Source organism: Amphibalanus amphitrite, unplaced genomic scaffold (assembly GCF_019059575.1).
Source record: "Amphibalanus amphitrite isolate SeventyFive unplaced genomic scaffold, NRLGWU_Aamphi_draft 000624F_arrow, whole genome shotgun sequence".
Classification (NCBI taxonomy): Eukaryota; Metazoa; Arthropoda; class Thecostraca; order Balanomorpha; family Balanidae; genus Amphibalanus; species Amphibalanus amphitrite.
In genome coordinates, this window is record NW_024882118.1 from 161,342 (window position 1) to 186,082 (window position 24,741).

Below are 24,741 nucleotides of genomic sequence, written 5' to 3' on the forward strand. Positions count from 1 at the left end.
GCCGGCTCCTGACGGCCTTGACTGGTTTGACCGAATGCAACGCAGATTGGGCTCGCATGGGTTTACCAGTCGCCTTGGGATGCCGACAGTGAATTAGCAGTCGCGTGTTCGACTGCGCCGCGAGCTGCGCTCGGCGCCTTTATGTCCTGTTGGAGTGTTGTGTTGACGTCTGTCACGGCTGAGCTGAGCACGACGGCGTCCGGTAGCGGCGATTGACCAGGGCCGTTCCTGCCATTCGAGACGGCCTAAGCGCCCGCAGCAGTCAGTCGGAATGACCCGAGACACACGTAACGGCCTTGGTGACGTGACCTCTCGCAAAAGGCTAAAAAAGTGGCCGGTTGACCTGCTGCTGGAACCGGACTTACTGCCGTTTTCCTACGAATGCGATGGAAGGAAAATATTTGGCATCGACGGCTTGGCAGCGGATAGAGTGATTTATTACCGATAACAGTTACAAGAGGGAATTTGTATTCAGCGCTTTATATGCTCGGAGTGTCCCCTAATGGTAGCGATTTCCAAGATACAAGTCATCACTTGAATGCATAAGCAAATAGTTGGGATGTTATGGCGCACATACATGGCACACAATAAATGGCGCACATGCTTTTAACAAAGACAGGTTGTTGGTGAAACATGTATGCGCAACATTTCGATTTCAGTGACCTCGTCCTTACTATCGGCAGTTCCGCGGAAATATATTGGTTAGCCTTCAGTGCCTTCTCTGTTTAGAATGTGCATCGTGTACTAGTACGTATACGAGTATTTTGTGCTATCGATGCCCTTAAAGGTACGTTACCACTGCACTGCCTAAATGTAGTGCATGTTTTCGTGTTTTTGTGAGACCGTTATCATTACTGACATGTCTATGTCCAGCTTGAGGTGCTGACATTTACCTCTGTCATGTTTCTGTCGAATCTTGGACTGGTCGTGACCCGCCGCAAATGTGCGATCCGTCGGTGCGAAGCTTTGCACCGGCCGTAAGCACCGCTGTGTGAACGATGGGTTAGCATTGGATCTTCAACGACGGCGACTCGTCTGCGCTGACGGCGGCGGTGTCCCTGTCACGGCCCGTGGCCGCGTTACGTCAGCTGGAGGACAGAGCTGGGACCTCGGTCGGTCGGCCGCGCTCCACCGCCCCTGTCGGCCCGGCGCGGAGGGCGGCGGAGGGCGGCGACAGATCTGCGCCTATCTCGGCCCGCCGTCAGTGCCATGGGGCGTCCGTGCCATTGTGTTTTGGTCAGCGCGGCGGCGGCGAGGTCGGCTGGCAGCCGGACCGTGACGGCCGGCGGGGGTCGGCCCCCGGCCCGGCCGCCTGCAGGGGGCATTTCCATACCTGTGCCCGGCGCCGTGCCGTCGGACGGGTCAAGGCTCCGGGATGGGTGTAGGATGCGGAGTGTCAGTGACTCGGGGCTCGGTACCAGGAGTGGTCGGATTCACGAACGGAATGCTGCGACCTGTGACGATGTTCAAGATCAGGTTAGATGCTACTCATGCTGACTGATCTGAGAACGGCAGGTGGTTGAGATTATTTTCACTGCCAACTGGATCATATCTACTTGAGTAAAACAAACAAAGACAGTGGTTTAAGCTGTCCCGAGAACGGGAGCAATCGGCTTGTGGCTGGATTTTCTGCCCGTTCAGTAATTGTTCGCGTAACGCCGGGTCCGCCGGATGCGGGCCCGCCGCGTTTGACGTTACCAACGCGGTAAAATGCTGCTCGGGGGCGCAATTTGCCAATTACCCTGTCGTAGAAACGATTTCTTCGGCAACCGTGTGGGCGTCTTCGGAAGTGTTTCTGGTGAGACGGTGACACATTACGACAGCAGCCGATTGTTCAGTGGCGCCTTCAAACGTCTATTACGTCAGAGAACTCTAATCATCCGTATTGCTTCCGTCTCGCTACAGGATGGAGTTTTCTTACGCATTTGTCTACCACGGTCCAACTAAGACAATATTTTATTCAACATCCATGGTTGCTGCAATGCATATTGTTTCTGTTCTGGTTTTTCCCTTGCTTTGTATAGTGCTTATGCCCTGTGCAGTGTGCACTGTGCAGGCATATTGTTACAACTTACAACTCATGGCGGAAGCTGCGAATTAACCGTATGCCTAAATGCTCTCCAACCGTTGCAAACAGCCGCCTGTGAAGTATGAATCCATAAATTGTGACCGCATATGACACGGCCGTCACGGGGCCGGGCCCGCGGTGTCACGGGTCGTTCCGTGCTGCCTGCCGTGCCCCGGTGGCGCCCCTGAGCCGTGTCGGTGGTTGGAGCTCGGCTCGACCCTGGTGGGGTGGTGACCGCGGCTGGCGGCCTCGGCAACAGCCACCCCCGGGCCCAGGGGTGAATAGTGAATACAGGGGCGGACACTCGGGCATCCCCGGACCGGAGCTGAGCACGGGGGCGGGCGCTGAACGGGTGCAGACTGCAGACCAGCGGCGGTGTCTGTTTGTGAGTTGTGACCGTCTGACAGCCCGTCCGGGTACTCAAGTTGCTAGTGTGCTCCTGTCCGACTCAACAGTGACTGGGTGTCCACTGTCCCTCGTGACCGGCTGGGCGGTCGGCCGTGAATTGCCTCTCCCTGTCTTCTGTGTGGGTGGGGGCTCACCCCGGTCCCACTCTGACCCGGGGCGGGCCCGTCAGCTCTCTCCCCGCCCACTCACGCACCAGCTCTCCGCCGAGAGGAAGTCGTGCACCGGCACAGGTGTGCAGCCGGATTTCGAACCGACCGCCACGGTCTCATGACTGATCGGTCCGCTCTCCCCTTTTTGTCGTGACTCCGGACCGATATTGTTTATCATTGTCGGAATCATGGTATTCGGAGGTACCGAGTCGAGAAGTCTGGAGCCATGTCTAGATCACTCTGGTCTGTAAACTCATTGTATCACATTACAGTACTGCATGTTGTTCCGTGGTATTGCTTAGAATCTTAGTGTTCTGGTCAGCTGATATCGATATTGGGAGTTTGGTCTAATTATCTGAAGCTGGCATTTGGCTTATGCTGTTATATCACAGTACGTGGTAGTGATTCCGGTATCAGGTGTAGAATCGTGATATTTTCCTTCGCAGAGCGCCGCCAGCGATCTCGGCTCTGCGTGTAGAGGCATTACTGAGCTGATCGGCAGCGCCCCACTGGCGCCAGACCGGGCGCGGCCAGGTCCCGTTCCCGGAATGTCTCGCAGAGTTTTGCCGCCTTAATCTCTGCAGCAGCGTGTGAAAAACGCCTCTCCGCCATTGACGGTGCCTCAGACGGCAGTAGTCTCCATCATTGGCTCTTTTGTGGTTTGATTGGATCATTTTTTGCGTGCCTTTGTCAACTGTCAAGATCGCTTTTTCATTGCGGCGGCAGATAATGTAATTCACTGCAGACTGGCACACTGAGTGCTGGTTGGTTGGGAAGCTATCACAGGGAACCGTGCACATTGGGCTAGGCCCTGTAACCTCTGAATAAAGTCATGTTTATAAGAGAAGTTGGAAAGGCCTGCATCCACGGACTGTTCGGTGCTTTAATATTTTGTCGATAACCATCCACTAGGTATTTTGCCTGGCGCACTTTGGCTACCAGACTCAGATGCCTGGCTTGACATCATTCCAAAACGTTTTGCAAAAGTCCGTAATGAATTGCCGTTCGTCGAAACACCAGTGTCCTTGCAGTTGTCGATCAGCCTAAGAACCAGGTCAATGGCAGCCAGGATCTTCCGAGGACCGGTTGCCTGGGAGGAGTGCTTCCTGTTTGGCGTGTTCGAAACGTTGTCTGACGGCCTTGGCGCACTGGCACATGGCGTCTCACATGGCTGCCAATCAGCAGCACCCATGTATCTTGCAAGGTGATCGAATATTGTGGCTGGCTTCCGCGCCGGAGCTTGGACGACAGCGCCATCTCTACGGGCCGACGTGAGGCTGGAGTTCGGAACATGGAGTGCTCCAGGCTAGGTGGCAGCATATTGGGTGGGGACGAATGAGTTGTCAGGGTCAGGTGCTAGCCTGTATATGCTTCTGTTTTTTTTGTGTTTTTTTTTTTTTTTTTTTGACTGGCTGGTAAATCTTGATAATTCATTTGCCTGAACATGATTAAACGGACAAAATGTCGTGAATAGAAGACGCTACTGTTCTTCCAGGACAAGACTACACTGAAGTACCTAGGTACTTACACAAGATTTATCCGTCCTACCCTCTATCATATCCCTCGCCCGCACATGGGGGGGGGTGGTTGCCACCCCCCCCCCCCAGGCAGTCTTTCTGCTCTGCACTCAACATTTTTAGAGCTAGAACGCTGATTTTTCGTATAGCTGCTCGTCTATCCTTTTTTGATGTCCACTGAAAATTTCAAGTTTCTGTGATTTTTGGTTTCGGAGATATGACCTTGTTTTTCAGGTCATGTCATGACCCAAATGGCCAATTCTCAACATCTTGCGTTTGCCATGGGCCTTGTGAGCTTTTGACACCCTGATTTCGGCCTTTTTTGCCAGTCTTACCTCCCACCTATCATGGAACATGTTGTTCGACGATGTACAGGGGTCAAGGTCAGGGTCAAGGTCAACCTAGGTCATCTAAGATAATTGCGTTTTAGGCAAGCTGAATTTACTTTTTGTGAAGTTTTTTGACTGCATTTTTGGTAAAAGCTTCTCAGATCATGATTTCATGTGATATGGACCCAAAAACAATCGGTGCACACATCAGTATACACACAGACACACACAGACATACAAACACATATAATTGACCTTGACCTAACTTGACCTGAAATGACCTCAGCAGCAAAATTCTGGTCGGATAGTGTGACAAAGAGGTTCTAGCTGGCTTGGCACCAGAAAACAGCATCGTCATCGGTATTTGATAAGCAGCGCACTTGATATCCAACGGTGACCCAAAACAGCAACATTTTTTAGTTTGACCTGACCTGGAAGGTCAATGACTGACCTGAGAAGGTAAAACTGGGTATCATTGGATTCGTCTTTTCCCAAAGAATCTTTTTGGTCTTTACTGCTAAGCTCTATCTCCAACAGGAACGAAATGGCGCGGGGGTGGCAACCACCCCCCCCCCCCCCATGTGCGTTCTAGGATGGGAAAATGGCATGTGCGGGCGAGGGATATAGCTCTGTAGGCATCTTATTAGACCGAAAAGGTCTGTTCCCATCAACAACAGAAATGTGAAGCAGTACACACGTTACACACCTGGTAGCATCTAATCATCAAACGCAAATGTTTTAAAGAAGGTGTAAGTAAGTTCTAAAATTGGGTGTCAATATCAAATATCTGATAGCATGAAGCATCTGCCACCAAAATTGGAAACCTTGCGTGATGGGTCGACCTTTGATGGACCCGTTATATATCTGGTGTTTTCTGAAACATATTACAGAGCTGTTAATATCGTTACTATAATGAGCTGCATGACTTACATAAGTGGGCTAAAGGTGAGGTAATGGCTTTATTTGGCATTGCTGTCTCTTGGCTGGTACTTTTACTCATACGTTCGACCTCTGACTCACCCTAGACTTAATCGTCACCCGGCCGTCTCTATGCTGGCTTCTGTTCACCAAGTAAACGAGACACAGACGGAGAGTGTCACTGTTGGAAACAGACCCCTAGATCCCTGATCGTCCCCTGACCCCCGTCCCTGCTCTGTCCATCCAGTAAAACAGACAGAGTTAGATGGAGAGGGTCATCGGTGGGAACAGACCCCTAGATCTCCGACCGTCCCCTGAACACCGCCTTTGCCCCGTCCTCCAGGCGGACCAGATGGTGTGATGATCGGTAGAGACTTATCCCTGGATCTCCGACCGTCCCCTGACCCCCGCCCTCGCTCCGTCCCTCAGGTGAGGTAATGGCTTTATTTGGCCCCACCACTCCCAGATGGAGTGGTGGTTGCGGCTGGTGGAGAATGGTTCCGTCCCCTGACCCCTGTCCCCGCTCCGTCCCGCAGGTGAACCAGATGGAGTGGTGGTCGCGGCTGGTGGAGACGGACCCCGAGATCAACACGCGCAAGGTGCAGCCCGAGTCGTCCAAGCTGTCCGACCTGGACGGCGAGACGCGCGGCATGGTCGAGAAGATGATGTACGACCAGCGGCAGAAGGAGATGGGACTGCCCACCAGCGACGACCAAAAGAAACAGGAGGTCATGAAAAAGTGAGTCGGGAGACAGAGACAGAGGGGCTGGGTTGGATACGGGATTTTCTGGCACGTTGGTTACCGAAGTCTTTGGGTAACGTCACGATTACATTGTATCTGGGCCCTGGGGCACCCTCAGCTATGCTAGTTATTTTGCTTCATTATTCTTTCTCCGCCAACCTGTAGCTTAACTTCTAATTTTGTAAGCTTCGGTCTTCTAATCCGACCCTTTCCCCTGTACCCCAATACTCCTTGGGCCCTCCTTTTCGCAAATTGGTCCCCCACTATACCAAATCACTAAAAGCTGTCTTTTCGTACACGTTTACGTTCTGTTCCCATCGCCTGTACTTAAATGCTAGCCGTTTCCCTATTCATTGCCATATGTCATCCCATTCACGAAGCAATGCCGGTCCTTTCCCTCTCGCTGAGATGCTGTCATAAAGCTATCAGTGCTCTATACTGGCCGGGAATGCTCGTCACATTAGCAACCGGAAACATGACGCAATCCGATCGGAATATTCCATTGGAAATCTCCGACCATTGTCCGCATCGTAACTGGAAATGGCCGGCCGGCCAATGGGACCCGATAATGTGTTGTTCTTTGTGCTTCAATTCCATTATTTGAAGTGCTGAACGTCATGCGCCGCGAAGTCATTTGTTTCCCGCTGGCTGTAAAATTGTTGGAATTCGACGGTGATTTGTCGACTTGTCGGGGAGCTTAGATATGTGAACTGGTGTCGAATGGGTTGAATCTGTTGGCGATTTATTGTAAGCTGTCTGGCGTTTGTCGGCTTTCCAGGGACTGACAAAGATTTGCCTAAGCGTCAGAAATAGTCTGTGATTTCCAGGTCTGGGATGTGTGAATATGTCGGGAGGCTGGCCTACCGAAATGCGATAAATGTCGAAGGGATCGGTGCCTCTGAGGCTTGTTGGGATGTCGGTGTGTGCCAATGTTCTGTTGGGACGATGGGTGTCTGTCAGAGTTTTGTCGAGAAGATGCGACAGAGGTGTATGGACCCGGCCTAAAAGCAAGGAAGATGGGCCTACCTTAGAGCAGGGAAGATGGCCGACCCGAAAGCTGGGAACATCTGCCAGCTCGATAGCGGGGGAGATGGAGCAGCTCGGTCACGGCATGGCTGCATGCATCAGAGGACAAACTTTTCAATGGGCGCAGGCTCCGGCCGACCGCCGATCGCTCGATATCCGGCCACCCCAGACCGCCAACGCGACGTGGGGCCTCAGTGTGCGGGGAGGATTTTAGCGATATTTTAATATAATTCGGTAGGTATGTAGACTCAAGTCGTGGTATGTGTTGAACTGACTGCTGCGTAAAATTCAGGTTATTGGAAACACCTCCTACCCGAACCCGGACTACGGTTTAGCGCCGCCTACTACGGCGCGATCTAGGGCGGACATAGCCGGTATCTCGTGTGACTGGGAATGCTGGCGACTGCGCCGCTGTGCGGCACTTCAGGATTGATTTGCGATCTTTTTCGCTGCACCGCCCGCTCTCCATGCCGTCGTTTCCGGTGCCTCTCGCCGTGCTCGTTGTTATACCCCATAAAATCGTCCCAGAGCGCCGTCCGAATCTGTCCGCGGCCGTGTCATCTGTATATTTTCTGTCGGCCTCCTGTGGCTGTCCCCGGTGACCGGCCGTGACCGTCCGGCGGCTGAAACGTCGGGCCTGTCTGACTTCGATACAGCGCGATCGCTCATGCTATTGAAAGCTGCGCTCCGTTCCTTAGTGAAACAGATCGGCGACGGGCGGCGGCCGCGCCGGGACGCCGCCGTAAGCGATGTCGGGTCCGGCGGCCGACGGCGCGCCGCGAGCCAGCTCGTTTGCCAGCCCGATGGCGGTCGTATAAATCTGAAATGGCAGCGTGACTCTATACCGGCCGACTGCGGTACGACTGGCCCATGGGCCTCAGACGGCACCGGAATGGAAACCGATCCTGTCGACAGGCTGGTGTTTTTATAGTTGACCTTTTGGTGTACTGTTTTCAAGGTCTTGTGTTTAGACTGGTGTTTCATTTTCTTGCATGGTTCTCGTCTCTCTTGCTTGTTGTATATGACAACCGATTGAACACTGAATCATTGCAAGCTCATTGTTTGAATCAATAAGCAATTGCATCTTACAGTAAGAATAAGGCGATGGACCTCATCTCATCGTGACCTCCTTGCTTAGAATAGCCTGTATTTTCATTATTTGGCTACTCAGATTTACAATCCTAACTTATGTTTCAACTCGGGACCGGCGAACGTCTGCGCGCCGGGAGAGCCGGCTCATTTTTATCTAGGGCTTTTGAAAAAGGCAAGCGTACTCTTGTTTTAAGGCCCATAATTAGAAATACCATGCTCAGAAGCTTTCTAGCAAGCTCCTTTATTTCGGTTACCAGGTTCGCCTTATTGAGTCAGGTTCAAAGTAAAAGCCGTCTGATGCGCCTGATACAGGTATGCAGTACTCTGGCTCGGGGGCGGGTTTGTTCTGTGAAGAGCGGCGTTGCTGTGCCGCGCAACTAAAATCGGACTGTCTGAATGGTACCGGATGGGATGGTACTGTTCCTGACAGATCCCGTCACCCAGCGTTGGTAGAGCGACCTGACAAGGCGAACCCGCCCGCTGGGTGTTTGTACGGTACGAACGGGCCTCGTGTAACGATCGCGCCAGGTAGTAAAGATAACCGCACCGGACGGGTATGCTAACGACCTTAAAAAGCTCGCACACACAAGACAAACATGATCAAAAATGAATAACGTGATGCGTTTTATGTCGATTAGTGAACAATCAACTCAAATTTCACTATTACTGCGATGATACTGATACAAGATGAGTACGTTATCGAGCGTCGCAAAGAAACACGATCAACAAGCGCTTCTGTTCAACCCTGTGAATGTGATGAACCGTTTTTGAAAGTCAATCTGCAGTAAGGCTAACTCGTATTTTCAGTGCCTGCTCGCTAATCTACCCACTTATTATCATAATTTCCTGCGCTTGTTTGGCGCTGCTGCGGTGCGAATTCGTCAATACTGCCCTAGCAGCCAGCTACCCCGTGCATTTCTGTGCTGCCGGTAGCTGCATGATAGGCAAATTCGGGAACTGTTGACGCTACTCTGAGTTCTGACACTCCTTGCAATCTATAGATCTGGTTCGTATGGTGACTTATTTCTTCACGACATAAGTCGCCTCTTCATTCCTGAAGATAAGAACATATATTTCTTATGCATACGCACAGACTTCCTTTGAAGAGAGAAGTTTGTGGTGCTTGCAATTATTTTCACTTCATAGAATACTGTAGCGCAGTCATGCCTCTTCACCCACTGTTTTGTCTGGCATGTATCTATCTGGACAATGTCGGGCCGAATCAATCGCGGCGGTGACGCTCGGTCTGTAGGCCCGCTTTAATTCAGTTTGTCGCCCGATGCATTTCAATTCGTGCCGGCCATTAGCGCCGCCCTGTCTGAGTGCCATCGGCGGGCGCGGCGGGGCGGTCTGTCGCGGCGGCTCTGAACCGAATCCGGGGACGTGGGGAGGGTTTGGTGGCGCCTCGCTGTTTGTGTTTTGGTGCGGAATGTGGGGCTGGCTGTGTTTGTTTATGACGCTGTGGGAGTGTCTCGTTTGATATGTTGTGGCTTGTCTCGTGTGATATTGTGTGTGAATGGTTGGGCGGTATAACATGACTACAGTGTTGGGATGTTCCGTGTTTGAGATGATATAACTGAGCTGGCGTGCTGTGTTTTGCGGTCACAATCGAACGCGGCGCGGCGCTTTGATGATCGCGACTTCATGTGTGGCCCCCCCCCCCCCGTCGGTCTCTTGTCTCCGACCCGTGTCTGTCGAGAGGCCGCTTCTCTGTCGACGCCGGCGGCTCACTGAGGCGACACGCCGGCCGGCGAGCACACACAGACGCGCAGACACACGCTCGGCTGACAGTTTGACAGTTGGGTGGAGGCGTCAGACCGCGCCGTGGCCGCCCGTCAAACTTGCGCCGCCGCCCGATCGGGCTGAACAGAGGCCGGCGGCGACGGGACGGGACAGTACCGGGTCGCTGGCCCTCCCCGGGAGGTGGCAGACGGCCGAGCTGTGAACAGTTGGTCTAACGCCCGCGGAGCTCATTGTGGCTCACCAGCTCTGTGCCGGCTGCTCCTGCTCCTGCCCATGTTAGTTATGAGCGGGTAGCAGCAACAGCAGTTATCGTTAGACTAAAGTAGATGTGTTTCATTCACAAGCTTGTGTGCTGTCGAGGACTACATTTGTGTTACTGCTACCTGTCCACTGCATGCCTTGTAATTGTTCCCATGAATTACTGCCGCTATTTTGACCTTTGGGTAAAGCTCAGGCTGGAGCCAGACACCAGATTTCATAACATTGACGTCATGTAAGCCACTTGGAATTTTACCATCATTTGCTTGATATGTGTCTTGCGACATTGCCGCTTATTTCACAAGTTTGACTGTGCAATCGGGAAATGAGCAAGTTGCTCTTCAGTCTTTCCTCTTCTGGATGTTAAGTCTCCTTTCATTCCACTAAGGATATGCTGTTTTTTTTTTCATTTTTATTTCTTGTGAATTTGATCATGCGCCTAACTTCAACGATATTTCTATCTTCTAAACCACACTCAGTAACACATGGTCTTCACCATTCAGTTGTAAATACGAGTGAATGTGTCGTTGAATTATGATCATGGTGATGAATTATGAAACACAGTTTTCATGACTGTTTGTCGTATATCAACATTAGAAATTTACTTAATTAAGCAATTTGCTCAAATGAGTTGCAATTCACAAACATTAAAAGAAAAAATGTAGGAGCTCTCCTCTGTATCATGGATCTGGGCTGGACCATTCCTTTGGTGCTCTGTTCCACACGGTGGCAGCTCCCGCTATCACCGCCATCGCGATCGGTGGAGGTACTCGGTCGCGGCGTCGAGTGGCACGCGTCCCTCCCGGCCGGTTCAGCGCGCTCTCCACGGAATGCGATCGGCCGTGCCAGCGGAGATTGGCGGCCACGCGCCGCGCTGCCGCCAGTATGCCGCCGTATGACTGCGCTATCGGCCCGGACGTTGCTCCTTCCAGTCCGCTGCCTCACCTGTATTAGCCACTCTCGAACACCGATCGACACCTGTGTGTATGCGTGTGTGCGCGTAATGAAATCGACGCTTCCGAAACATTTCAGGCGTTTTATTGGCGAGCATTGTGCTGGATTGTGCTGGATTGTTTGATTGATGTTCATACCGGTCGCAGTCATCCTTTGGTGTTGCAATGCCTATCTCTGTCGGATGGATACAGGAGGATGCGCCGACTGTGGGCGGACAGCATCTTTGTCCCCCGGCATCTGCAACTCCCTGTGCTGTCGAGCTGAATGAGCGCCATTGCAGGCCGGGCTGGTCGGAAACTCGGGGCTGTGACGGCTGGTATGACTGAGAGGGGTCGGTCGGCTGATGTAATCGATGGGTTGGGACGGAGGGGTCCGGTGGGACTCTGAGAGCGGCAGCCCGGTTCACGGGCCGGTCAGTTGGGGTGGCTGGTGCGAGCGGGCCGCCGCGGTTTGGGCGGAGGCCCGGCCTATCGATCACCTCTGGAGACCGCCTCTGTGGCCCACACCGACCCGAGTTACTCCGCTACAAAGTGGGGCCGGCCGGCACGCAGCCCGTCCCTTCCGTGGCCGCGGCGCCAAATGCACCGTGACGGCAGTGGATTCGGTCTGCAGCCGCTGTCAATTTGTCGGCCGAGCCGCCGGCGCTCCCCGTGGCGAGTCTGACGGCGGATGACACGGCGGATCCACTGCGGATTGGCGAACAGAATTGGTCCGTGGGTGGGCGATTAAATTACATCGGCAATCTGCTGGGAGCTATCGCGGGTGGGACACAGGTGCGTCCGTGGTTATACAGACGAGCAGGTGGAACTGAGTGGACATGGAATCATGCGACGACTGGTGTTTTGGTATAGCTGACGAGCGTGATTGCAAGTTGAGCACGTGTTCTGCAGTGATCTGACGTTTTGCGTTTTTGTCGTGCAGGTTCATGGCCCAGCATCCCGAGATGGACTTCTCCAAATGCAAGTTCAACTAGGGCGGGACGGAACCGTCGAGCTGCAGCTGCCTGAGCACGAGCGTGAAGACGCAGACACCTCGAACTGTGTGATGACTCACGTGTTCAGTTTCCAGTTACGCGCACATTGTGATTTTATATTTTGTCATTGCTCATTGCAATATACGATTCCACATGTACCTATTATTGGGTTTGTTTGCGTTTCGCATTCCATCTCCATGGGTAATCACTGAATTGAACTGGGAATGATTGGAAATAAATGGCGAAATAGCTTTTCTTAATAACATTTTAAGCTTAAGTTGAAGGATAAAAAGGTGACATAGCCCAGATTCGCTTCATGTGGACGGTTATTCGACTCCATTGGCCGAAGACCACATGGCTGCATCTCTACCAACGGCAAATGACGATGGCCGCGCTGGCTCGCATCGATCGATGTTTTCACAACTGAACGAACAAGGAGAGCGAATGCGAATGTGCAATTGAACCGAATTCTTCAGAAAATTTTTATTGTAAAATGGACACTGTGAAAGATGGTCGAGACCACAAATTGAAGTTATATCAGTAGATAGATGGTGAAAAGTGCATGGTTCTGTGCACTGTATCTATGGCTGGACTAATTTGACTTTCGGTTAAAAGATATCAACATTACGGCGCAGATGACGTAGAGAAGCCTATGTGCCCTGTTGCCCGGCATTTTTCGTCGGGGGACTTTGGATATGATCAGCTGGCACCCAGAGCACTACCTTACTCTTCAATGCCTCCGATTGTCTTGGTCGTCCCAGTGAATTTATCTTCCATTTATGTATGCATTCAGTTGTGTTTAGCAGGCTGGCAGCAAAGTAGCCGTCTGCCTCATCTTTCCTTCCCGACATTATTGTTCCATGGATCCCACAGGTTATCACATTATATGAACGGACGCTGGAGCCTGGAGGAAAGAACCAGGCGAAGAGCTCAATTCCACATTGCTCGCATTGCTGTTACTGGATCAGCCACCGCAAAGGCACGCACCATTACTACATTCACCTTTATTGTAAAGGTACCGGGTGCGCTAATCGCTGTCCCTGTCATGACGCCAACTTCGTAAGTGCACTGGAGCTGGAGCTGCAACGACCAGGCTTCAGATATCTTTATCGTACAGCTTTTGACAACCCACTTGCCTTCGTATCGCCGGACCCGAGCGTATCGTCGGCTGACGGGCTGGCGCTGAGAACGCCTGGTAGGGTATACTGTACCGCAGTGCCGGCTGGCGCACCGGGCGGACTCAGACTCTGGGAACGCCTGGTAGGGTATACTGTGCCGCAATGCCGGCAGGCTGACTGGCGCTGAGTACGCCCGGTAGGGTATACTGTGCCGCAGTGCCGGCTGGCGCGGCGGGCAGACTCTGGGAACGCCTGGTGGGGTATACTGCACCGCAATGCCGGCAGGCTGACTGGCGCTGAGAACGCCTGGTAGGGTATACTGTACCGCAATGCTGGCAGGCTGGCTGGCGTGTAGAACGCCTGGTAGGGTATACTGTGCCACAGTGCCGGCTGGCGCGGCGGGCGGACTCAGACTCTGGGAACGCCTGGTAGGGTATACTGTGCCGCAATGCCGACATGCTGGCTGGCGCTGAGAACGCCTGGTAAGGTATACTGTACCGCAATGCCGGCGGGCTGGCTGGCCTTGATACGGACTGAGAACGCCTGTGAGGGCATATGCTAATGCTCTAACGCATTGTCGGTGGGCCGAACTGGCTTGATCTCTATGTACACGTATGAGAAAGTGCACTGTGCTGCACTGTCTGCCAGCGCGGCGAGCCTACCTACAGGTGGACGCGGCTGACTAACTCCGCTGAGAGCTGTACCGGCCTTATTCCGGATACTCGGGATTTCCTTGTCACATTTCGCTGCTCCCGTGTAGTCACAATGTTTTAGTGTTAACGCTAATTGTATGCATATTGCATAATGTGCATATAAGATATGTGCTATTACTTGCCAATGTATAAAACGTTGAAATCCGTAAAGAGCCTGTATTAGTGTTCTTACAGCTGACGTTCAAGTTGTGTTCAAATGGGGCGTTGATACAAAGCACTAGCGCTGATGATTTAGAGCAATGCTCTAATGGCAATTGTCTCCCAGCGACTGACTCGGATGCGAATCACTCGCTCCAATGTCTCGCACGTTAAATGAACATTTCCGGTCATCAGATAGTTCCCTACTAGTCATAATTCATATCCCCACTCCCATCAAAAGCAAGCACATGATCTGATGGTGAATGGTGAATGGTAGTCTTCATTGACTGATTCTTTAGCTGACAATGGTTCAGCTCCTCTGAATACTGAAGCATCGAAAGATCGTCTATTTTTAAACTCCCTGAATGAGGGAGCGTATGCGATCAAACGGTTTATTTCACCCATTTCGTTCTATTTGATAGACTCAGTGTCTCTTTTTAGCACTCATTGTGAAGAAGAACTGGTATTTCGTGTGTCTGAACCGTCTGCCCGAGGGTGATGGCTTCCAAATCGATTCCTGTTTGTTTTTATCGTACATAAACTATGTGAATTGAGCTTTTCACTGACATTGGTCTATTCAATGGCCGTCATCTAAGCAGCGGCTGTTCTCTGGTTGTGCTGCCGACACACGACATTTTGGGGTTCCTGATTTACAGTGATGCCCACGATCCCAAGAGCAATATGATGCCTAAACTCACTGCAGGCTCGGCTGGTTTATCCCTTCGTTTGTGCTGAAGGCAATTATCGACCATTTTTGACAGAGTTTAGAATAAGTGCCGTTTAGCTTATCTTATGTGGTCGAACAGCTTCCTTACGACGTTACTGTTGTTTGATCCCATTAGTAATCAGAGCTATCAATTTATTCAAAACATCTAATGATTATCCAAATATTTGCGTGCCCTGCATTTAATGAGAAATCGATTTTGTTATTGCGAACTGTATTTTTCCTTTTTTCTTTTCTTTTTGTCAATACAAGGATGTTACATCCCTGACAAATGAATAACCCGGGGACAGCAAGCAAGCATATACGTCTCCAAAGAGCGAAGTTGAAATCACTTATGTCAAGCTTGCATGTTTTGAATAACAAAGAAGCACTTAATATCATGTGTGAGCGTTTTAAAAACGATAACTCCTTACGTCCTTTGCACGGTCGCATTATGTTTTATTTGGCTGGTGTGTCGGCGGGGCGGCGGCTGTTTTGCTCTCCTCTCGCCGAGCCATTTGATGGCGGGACAGGTGATTTGTACCGGTTAGCGGCCGCCTCTCAGACGCCCGCGGCTGGTTTTTGTCCGAGACTGGTGGTGTGGCTCCGAGAGGATGGTTTGTGCGTGTCCTGAGAGGAAAACACCCTAACGGCCTGCGCCGCTGGGCCCGCCCCTCATCGATAGCGCAGAGCACCTATTGCTCATGTGTGACTCTTCATTAAAGGCATAAAAGCCGGCCGATGTTGCTTGCGACGCTTTTGGTGGAAGTTATGTGGATCGGTTTTGGTTGCTAGCTTATAATGATAGTCGCGTGCCTGTCACGTCGGCGGGGAAACCCTAAGGCGGCATCTGCATTCCGTGAGTTGATTGGGACTGGGACACGGAAAATGGACGTGCATGCCGGCTATCCGAGGCGTAGATGAAGTGCACAAATATCCCTCTACTTGGTATCGATTGCTGCGTTGGAAGATGGTCGCTCGTTCGCTGTGACTTACGAGTACGTTGGCAGTGGCACCTTGTACCGCCAATGAACGGCTCTGTATCGACTGTGTGGCTATGTAAATGCATTGGACACGTGCATTGTGGGCATTTGTCTCTTCGGCAGTGACAACGAAGGCGTCACTTGCTAATGAGTAGACGGCGTTACTGCTTTCCAAGATGATTGCCTCCTACTTTCGCAATGGTGCAGTGCAGTTACTGGTGAATTCTCGTTGCAGACCAGCTCGCCGCCCATTATGGTGCACCGCTGTGTTTGCCTACTTTCATATTTACTTGGAGTTCAAATGGAGCGAAGATACATGGTCGATCCTTCCCAGCGAGGGAACTATATCCTTCCACGGAATTATTTGATTATTGGCATTGTCATAGATGGTATTGGAAATGCGGAAAATATTCCTGTTCCGGGTTCGAAGGCTGCTTCCAATGCTACTGTCGCTCGACCATGTGACTTGTGAGATGTCGCCGCTATAGTCGCGAGGAAGCAAAGCGCCATCGTTACCCGTAGTCAAGATGACTCGGATGATCTAAATCAATGAGCATCGATTCTTTATAAAATGAAAACAACTAAAAACTAAAAGTAAATATATTTGACAAAACTATGTGTCCAATGTCTTCAACGCCCGTCCGTTGAAGCCTTGTTAAAACATATCTTTCGCGCATTCATTTATTCAGCAAGACATAGGTCGTAAATCCCGGTTTATATATATTTCCCAACAATCGGAGTTGGCTATTGCACTCGTCACGTATCGGTGGTGCGCCGGCGCGGTCCGGCCGCCGGGCGCGGCGTCCCAGGAACATTGGCAGGGGGAGCCACGCCCCGCGCCGACAGGGGCCGACTCGCCACCGAGTCACCGTCCAGCCGTCTCGTTCTCGGGTGGTTCGCACATCGAGCCTCACCAGAGCCGCCCAGTTGCGTCGCAAAGCACCGCTGGCAACGTGCCAAATCTAACAGACTTTTTGCCGCCCAGTCGATTAGTGTTGTCCAGCCTCGTAGTGATTTTGATGACGGGTAACAGATCCGTCTCCAGTGTTTGGGAAGTGATTTGCATCGTTGCCAGCGGGCTGCGACTATCTGGCACGGTCACTATCTCACAACGCTCGACCTCCATCTCAATGCGAGCTCGTGTTATAAAACAAAGGCTCCTCCCATGCATGCACGATATAGCCGAGTGACAAATTATAACATCACACTCGCACCTGCACCGTCCGTTATTGGATCGAATAATGGGGGAGCTGTCTCTGCAACGGGCCTGCGGTCACAAAACACCACAGGACGGCCGCACTCTGCGCATGACGTCCACATTACGCGTACAATGAGTATTATTCGCCAATAAAAACGAAAATTACCTTATGGGTAAGTTCTTGAATGAGTTGACATGCACAATTAACATATTCGCATGGGAATAAATACTGGTCAATAATAAACAGATGCCGTTTTATGTTTATATAACAAAAACACTTCGATCGTAAGATTCATATATGTCTCGTAACAAATCAAGCCGAAGTTCAGCCTTAAATGTCAACAATGTGAAGCAGCAGAGCGCAAAGACGCCCAAACTGAACTTCACATGAATATTTGTGTATCAATTTACTCAGGTAGAGAAGGCAGCGGCCGTGGGGCCTGATCATTGGTACATGTTGCCGAAGACGAGGTCGTTCTTTCCGTGAAAGTCGGTGTCCTCCATGACCTCCTTCTGTCCTCTATTGCGCACGTCCCGGAAGAACAGGTAGGGCATCAGCACGTTGAGGTCGCCCTCTCGGACGGCGGCGTGCCGCGGCAGCTCCATCAGCCGCTCTCCCTGCTCCGATCTGCCGAACGACAACGCTCCATTGTATATCCTCCAGCCACGAAAGCAGACATGGCCACCACGCCATGCTTCACACCGATAAGTTGCCCAAGGGCGTCTCTCTGCCACACATTTTAATCACACTCTACTCTCGTAAGTTAGGTATGTAAGCTAACCTTGTTCTATTTTTCAATGTGAGGATATCCAAAATACATTAATATGACATACAGTACATTGAACACTGTTTCCCCGCAATAGGGTTACATTGTCAGCTCGTGCTGTGGGCCGGCTCACACTCACATCGCCAGGGGCAGCGGCGGGCTGGGCGCGCGCATGTGCACGTGGCCGCTGCGCTTCGACGTGAAGAGTGTGAAGCCGCAGCGGCAGCCGCCGATCACGCCGCTGAACCGGGTCGTCTTGCAGAAGTTCTCGCAGTCGAACCGTTTGGCGGCGCAGTGGCCGAGGCAGATCATCAGCAGGGCCGCCCCGAGCAGCAGCACCCAGCTGCAGCGCATGCTGTTCGAGCCGAGACGGCGTGCGAGCACACTGGTCTGTGGACAGAGAGCGGTCGGGCGGTCAGAAATAGTGACGGTCGGACGGTCAGAAGCAGCGACGGCTGGGTGGATCAGGAGCCAGAACTGGGGGGAGGGGGTCAGGGGCGGCAGCAGCATTGCAAGCAGCGACCGTATTGGTCAGGATGGGACTGGGAGACCGGACATCCAGGATTGGTGGCTGGGAGGTTAGGGATGGTGGTCGGGTGGGTCAGGAGCCTCGGGGCTCTTAGGAAGACAGACGCGACAGGAGTAATGACTTCAAAGGGACACTATAAAAAATACACCGTACCACTGGATGTCCATTGAAGCAAATGCTTAAGTCCCAGTTAATATGATTTATACTGCATTGTGTCCGCTGAAACAGACCGTTTTACAGGTATACTTAAAAAGCTACTTAAAAAGGAGTATAACTGGACGTCATTATTGCGTGAGAACATCCAGCTGAGTTTAAAACTGCCTTGTTATCGAGCTTGCTTCTGGCACGGTGTGTCAAGTGCGTTAGAATTTCAACCACTTCACGCCTACCGACATGGTCACGTATATGTATATCCAACAAATTAGTTTCTGACTAGTTTGGCGGCCACTCAATCCATACAGATGAGGTTAGTAGAAGCCAGATGGCCAGCATCTAACTTTTCTCCTTGATAATCGAGATGACCTAGCAACAGCTCAGGAGGGCAACTATGATGTCTGATACTGGTCGACGGCCGTTTTTGGTTGCAGTGGTCCAGGAAAGTGAAAAACAGGTGAATATGGGTAGGTTTTAGCTCGCATGTAACACTTAGTTCAATACCGACGTTACGGTCGTGGAGATATGTGTCGGTGAAAGTATATCATGGATCAGAGGACCGATTTAAATGAACTTCTTGTAACCAAGTGGACTGGATGATTTATTTAGGTACTACTGTTATTCACCAACAGGCAAATGGCTTCTAACTCTCTGTCACAACGTTGTCATCGGCCGGTAGTGAAGAAACGGCAGCTCTTTTTTGTATCAAATGAGATTGTTAGAACGGAAATCGCCACTTTTGGCCTGTCTTTTAAGCCCTTATACGCCCACCCTGCGCTCCAGAGCAGCGGTCTCTTGCGGGTGTATTGCGGTACAGCATACCTTCAGGCGTTTGATGCCAACGCCATCTGGTATCATGATTCGTAACTTGCCAATGTAGTTCTTCTGACGGCTTGTAAATGGTGTGCCTATAATTTTGTGTCCATCCTTAAGTTGTTTGGTTTGTTCGGCCAACAAACTTATCAATAAATGCCCTCTGAGAAAAAATACACATCACCAAAAATGCAAATGTTTGCTTGGGGTCCCAACAAGAGACGGTGAAGCCATTCCACCTTCTCCATCCCTTCCGACTCTGGACAGTATCTGGGACTTAAGTCCGACTTCTAGTTGGCTTTTTGGTGATAAAGTCAGTGAAGCGTGGCAGACAGAAATAGGGTCACGTTCCGGAGGACGGGCATGTTACCGCTGACCGGTCAGTCGGCTTCTCGGTAGCAATGGTCCAGCTCTTTTGCCCGAAATCAAACACCGGCAACTAACTGTTCGGTGCAGTGTCAAAATTGCCGTACGTTCTAACAGGATCCAATTGAACTCAATGCACATAATGTTGCATGTTATTGCAATGTTGCAGTTATTCTATTTTATTAGTATTTTGTGCTAGTGGCATATGCCTATGTATCAATTTCATGTATCTAATCATAGACTTGTGAATATTAATTGAAATTCTATTGAAAGCAGTCCAATTATTTAGCAGGTGTAGTTACATTCTATTGATGCCTGTTATGCTACCTATGCAACCTTCTTATCCTAGATAAAACAAAAACGTTAAGAGATCGATGAACCTCGTAAATGAGATGACGAATAACATTGAAACTTTAAATAAGTCGTCCAACCCCCGGCGATGATGCGTAATTACTTGGTTAGCGGTCCTTTTCGTTTCCTCGAAGGTGGATGGTAACGGTGCTCTGAGTTGTCCGGTGGTTATGAGTTGATAAACGAAGGGCACCTCCACCAAAAGCTCTCGAGGATCTGCTCAGTCTCTGTGAACACAAGGCAATTTCAATTGATTAGGTCACGCATGGCATAACGGCGGGTACATGATACGCCGACTGGGTCAGAACGAATGGTTTGACAGCGGAACCACCATGCAATCATTTCGGTGGTCATGCTTATTTGTCTTAAATGAAGCTTTACATATGATTAGATACGCACGATCAGGTGAATATTCGAACACATTCATGCATTACAGAGCCTCTTTCGATCGATTAACCGGATCCGGTTTGAGGGTTTCAGCACACGTGTTCAGCATTGGTCGGACAAATGGAGCATGGCCGGCAAATTCAGCAGATGGGATGTGTAACGAGCGTGGGACGTGGAAGATGCCGATGCATTGCTCTCAAGTCAAGGATCGGCATCTGATGAGCAATTGTTTCAAATGGCTCATAGACGGCCCCAAGGAACTCCTCCAAGAGGTCATGAATCATGAGATGAATAATGAGGCGCTCAGGCTTGTTCTGGTAGAATAAGCAAATATTAGGCGTAGGTGGCTTGAAACGAACATTATGTACAATTTAGCTGTAAGATATGCTAATATTTCGGTGCACCGAATCCGTTCTTATAAATTGTAACAAAATGAAGCTTTTGTAGACTTTGAGGCAAGAAAATGTAGAGTTAAGTTTGAGGCAACAAAATGTAAGGCAAAATTCCGAGGGAATAAAATTACTTAACAGCCAAGAACCGGTCTATGAAAGTAATTTCGACTGATTTAGGCGTAAGTCGGTCCTGAGAAGTAATTACCGCACCACCGGTTCTAATAACCTACAAACCAGTATAACGCCTTATGGGGCGACTAACGGAGCGAGCGAGAGGGTGGGCCTTGCACGTGCGAAATTTCGAGGGGGTACCTCCAACTGACTTGTGCACGGCACCCTACTAACCGGTCTCTAGCGATGTGCCAAATTTGAGTACAATCGGCCCAGCCGTTCTAGAGATCTGGAAGCGGCACCCTGCACGTGCGCACGTGCAAAATGGGTCCCAACTGACTTGTGCACGGCACCCTACTAACTGGTCCCTAACCGTGTACCAAATTTGAGCGCCATCGGCCCAGCCGTTCTCGAGATCTGGAAACGACCCCTGCACGTGCGCACGTGCAGCAGCACCCCAACCCTAACACATGCAGATGAATTATCTGATGGAGACCTAACTGTGTACCGAGTTTCAATTCAATCGGCCCAGCCGTTGTGCCGTTATTGAGGTTGCAATTTTGGGGGTTCTTAAAAAATGTCCAACTTTACCACGCGCCACGTGCGGTGGTTGGCAAGAACGCATGGTGGCCATCACACCACAGAACTTTTACGTCCAAGTGACATTCAGTAAAGAAGACCGCTTGTCAATCGGATGTCCCGTTCCTAAGATATTAGCTTTTGAAGAGCGTCCCCACGGCCGGCCGGCCGGCCGGCCGGCCGCTCATACTCAGAAATTTCCGTTATTCTACGTAAGACTCCGCTCGCTTCGCTCGCTCCGTAATGAAAACCTACAACCTCTAAAAAACATGACTAAATTAAATATTTACATACCTACCTACGCATTATTTGGTTTGGAACCCTGAATCAATGCGGTGTAGATCCAGATGATCGTTTTATCCATACCCTATAAAACCATAAATCCTACACGGCGCTGCCTTTGATTCGGATTGCACCACGGTCACAATTCAGACGTGTATCGAATTCATTTGGTTCCCAAAGCCTCAGAACCATACCGTCTCTAGTTCCGTTTAAACCACAAACATGGCAATTTTGCATTTTTCCACCTCTATTTCTTACAGGGGTATATCAGCTGCTGTTACTACCTACTTACTCCTCTTCGCAATGAACGCAAAATGATGTCTCATCCGGGTAAGCAGATATGGGTAAACCCATGAAAATCTTCACAGCACACTAATGCGTATTGTTGGCGTTTACAGCGGTTACGTAAAGAATCGAGGTATGGTTTCGGCATCGTAACTAATGCTCTCGTTGTACGAATCATAACTTTATCGGGATTAAATCGGTATTTAACTGTGCGCACACTATTCAAATGCACCATTTAATGTGTTAATGGACAAGTTGGTTTTATAGCTGGTCAATAAATCCTTTGCCTGCCCTGATAACATTCTCAATAGCGATGACAAACGCCAATAGGTAATTTGGACAATATACTCATCGATGCGAATAAAGCGCCTCTTGCACAGGTCAGACGAATAAGAGCAAACCCCGCTACACATTATTAAACATAAGTGCAGCCCGATGCAACAAGCACACTAATTTTTCACTTATGTATCACATAGGCAGATGTTTAGATGGATCAGATAAACATACTTTCTCACTTTCAGAGGCACACAACTCGCCCAAGACAAGCTCTTTTCAATGTTGTGCTCACTCTCCAAGCTAAATCTGTTCGTATCTGAAGTTTGTTTAAAAGGAAGAGTGAGTACTTTTAGAAAATATTTTGGCAGATACAATAGCCCCGGTCTCCCCGGCCATTCATACGCCTCTGATTGTCATATTAAATTTTCGGGAACATGGCATGAGGCAAATGACCAGTTGTCAGAAATGAAATATTTGAATCAAGCTAAATAACGTGCATCCATAGCATCTTTATACTCGAGACCGGTCTAGTATTGCCACACGCTAGGCCGCAGCGTGAGGTAGAACTGTGTTGAGATAAACAAAAAATGAAATAACTCTAACCAATTTTCATCCTTGATCTCAACTCCCTGTTCCATGACCGACGGTCACCACGCCTGGGCAACTGGCGAGGGCAGTTCCAATACAGAGGCACAGTCATCCAGGGCGATCGCTTGAGCGGCTAGGTGGCCTGTCCCACCGGGGCACTTCCGTCCCAACGGGATACGCTCAGAGCTGCTGCGGCGCACCGCTCGATGGTCAACACAGCCCAACTTGATCATGTCATTCCAAAACCTAGTGAAATTATATCCACACACCCAAAGGGAAAAGACCAACGAAAGAAACTTAAAAGGGCAGCAACAGGCAATCAGCTATCGCTGGGTAGATGCATCGAAGGCATTCAATTTACATCGTTACATTTAAACCTATACAAAGGACCGTTGATGTTTTGGTGTAAGCAAGTACACCAAAAGTGCCAAGGCTTCACTGCCAGGCATGCCTAACGCTTGAATTAAAAATTTGATAGACGTATACGAGAAATGCCGGCACACGATCCCCGTGCCGTATCTTACCACTGCAAGTAACGCACAATTGTGCACAAGATCCCGGCACACAGTCCCCAGGGTGTGCTTTACCACTGACTACCACACAGTTGTACACAAAATCCCGACAACAGTCCCCAGGGCGCGCCTTACTACCGAGTGGCGTCGGGGGTCGAGTCGGCCGACACGGACAGCAGCTCACCTGTGGTGCAAAGCCTGAGGAGCGGACTGCTGTATCACGAGCAGAACTGGCGGACAACTAAGCTGCTGACGGCCGGCTCAGTTGCTGTATGACTGCTCGAGCTATAAGCCCCGCCTCCGAGCGGCAGCCAACCAGGCGGCGCCGGCCGACTCCCACGCTGGCAGAACGCTCCGACACCCGTGCTGCACGCGCCCACAGACGCGCCGCGCAGTCGACTTGGAGACGCGCATCGGCGTCCGAAATAGGAACTGCTGACTATTTACACAATACCATTGGGATAGGGAAATGCCACCGGTACCGGCGACATGCATGGCGTTCTTGGATAATGGTGTTCGCATGACCGATTGTTCCGGAGAATCTTCAAGCTAATGCGAAATCTGGGGGCGTTGACTCATAGTGGAATTCAATGGAATAACGGTCGCCATTGCGAACCTATATGTTGTAATTGTAACGGTCGAAGAAAATAGCAATGCATTTTAATTTTCATCTTCCGTATTCATATCTGTTACAGTGCCACTTGCTGAGGTGTGGGCGCAGCTAACTAATCAAGGGGCAGGTTTAGTCCTCACCGGATGTTCGGGGCACTAGTCGTCAACTGGGGACAGGGCATCGTGATCAGGGAAAAGGATGGGCTGGCGCTAAGGGATATTACATTACAGGCAATTTTAATCCCTTTGAAACATCAAATCGGCATTTGCATAAAGGGTAAACGAACCGCTCCGAAAGGTGAAGAAACTCATGCTGGCGAAGGAAACAGGAAATAGCTCTGCCGCCCGCAAAAACGTTGCTTATGCCTTCTTTATCCGTTTTATATGTTTCTGGCTACAGATCTTCGCAGCTCAGTCAGGTCGGTGGATTATCCCTCGCCGGACCTGTTGGTTTTCTACATACGCGCCGGCCAAAGAGTTAAAGGTCTCAGGTCAATCGTGAACTTAAATCATCTAATTAAGTTCAAGCTAACCAAATTGCATCATTCCGCATATCATTCGATTCGGCTGATCACAAGGAACACAGTGCCAACAATTTTGAAGCTCTAGCCTTATTGTGTGAGAAGTTATTAGCAAAAACGTAGTTTGACCTCATTTGACCTCAGATGACTTGACCTAAGTGTCTTTTTTCAGCAAGCAAACACCGAA

The 24,741-nt window shown here is 50.4% G+C and overlaps 2 protein-coding genes across 4 annotated transcripts in view; one reads left to right on the top strand and one right to left on the bottom strand.

Annotated features, from left to right (window-relative positions):
- Nucleotides 1–12,342, top strand: part of LOC122363498 (nuclear migration protein nudC-like) — a 59,101-nt gene extending 46,759 nt beyond the window's left edge. For all 3 annotated transcript variants that reach the window (XM_043332834.1, XM_043332837.1, XM_043332835.1), the window contains exons 7-8: nucleotides 5,926–6,128; nucleotides 12,126–12,342. In XM_043332834.1, coding sequence (XP_043188769.1) covers nucleotides 5,926–6,128; nucleotides 12,126–12,177 — 255 coding nt within the window. In that variant the 3' untranslated portion in view covers nucleotides 12,178–12,342. The remainder of the gene's footprint in view (nucleotides 1–5,925; nucleotides 6,129–12,125) is intronic.
- Nucleotides 12,343–16,499: 4,157 nt separating this feature from the next.
- Nucleotides 16,500–23,700, bottom strand: LOC122363500. The gene is made up of 4 exons (XM_043332839.1): nucleotides 23,606–23,700; nucleotides 20,113–20,236; nucleotides 17,937–18,187; nucleotides 16,500–17,658 (listed from the first exon to the last, which is right to left on the bottom strand). Exons 3-4 carry the CDS (start codon nucleotides 18,149–18,151, stop codon nucleotides 17,475–17,477), a joined length of 399 nt encoding a protein of 132 aa, XP_043188774.1. The 5' UTR covers nucleotides 18,152–18,187; nucleotides 20,113–20,236; nucleotides 23,606–23,700; the 3' UTR covers nucleotides 16,500–17,474.
- Between the last annotated feature and the right edge of the window lie 1,041 nt (nucleotides 23,701–24,741).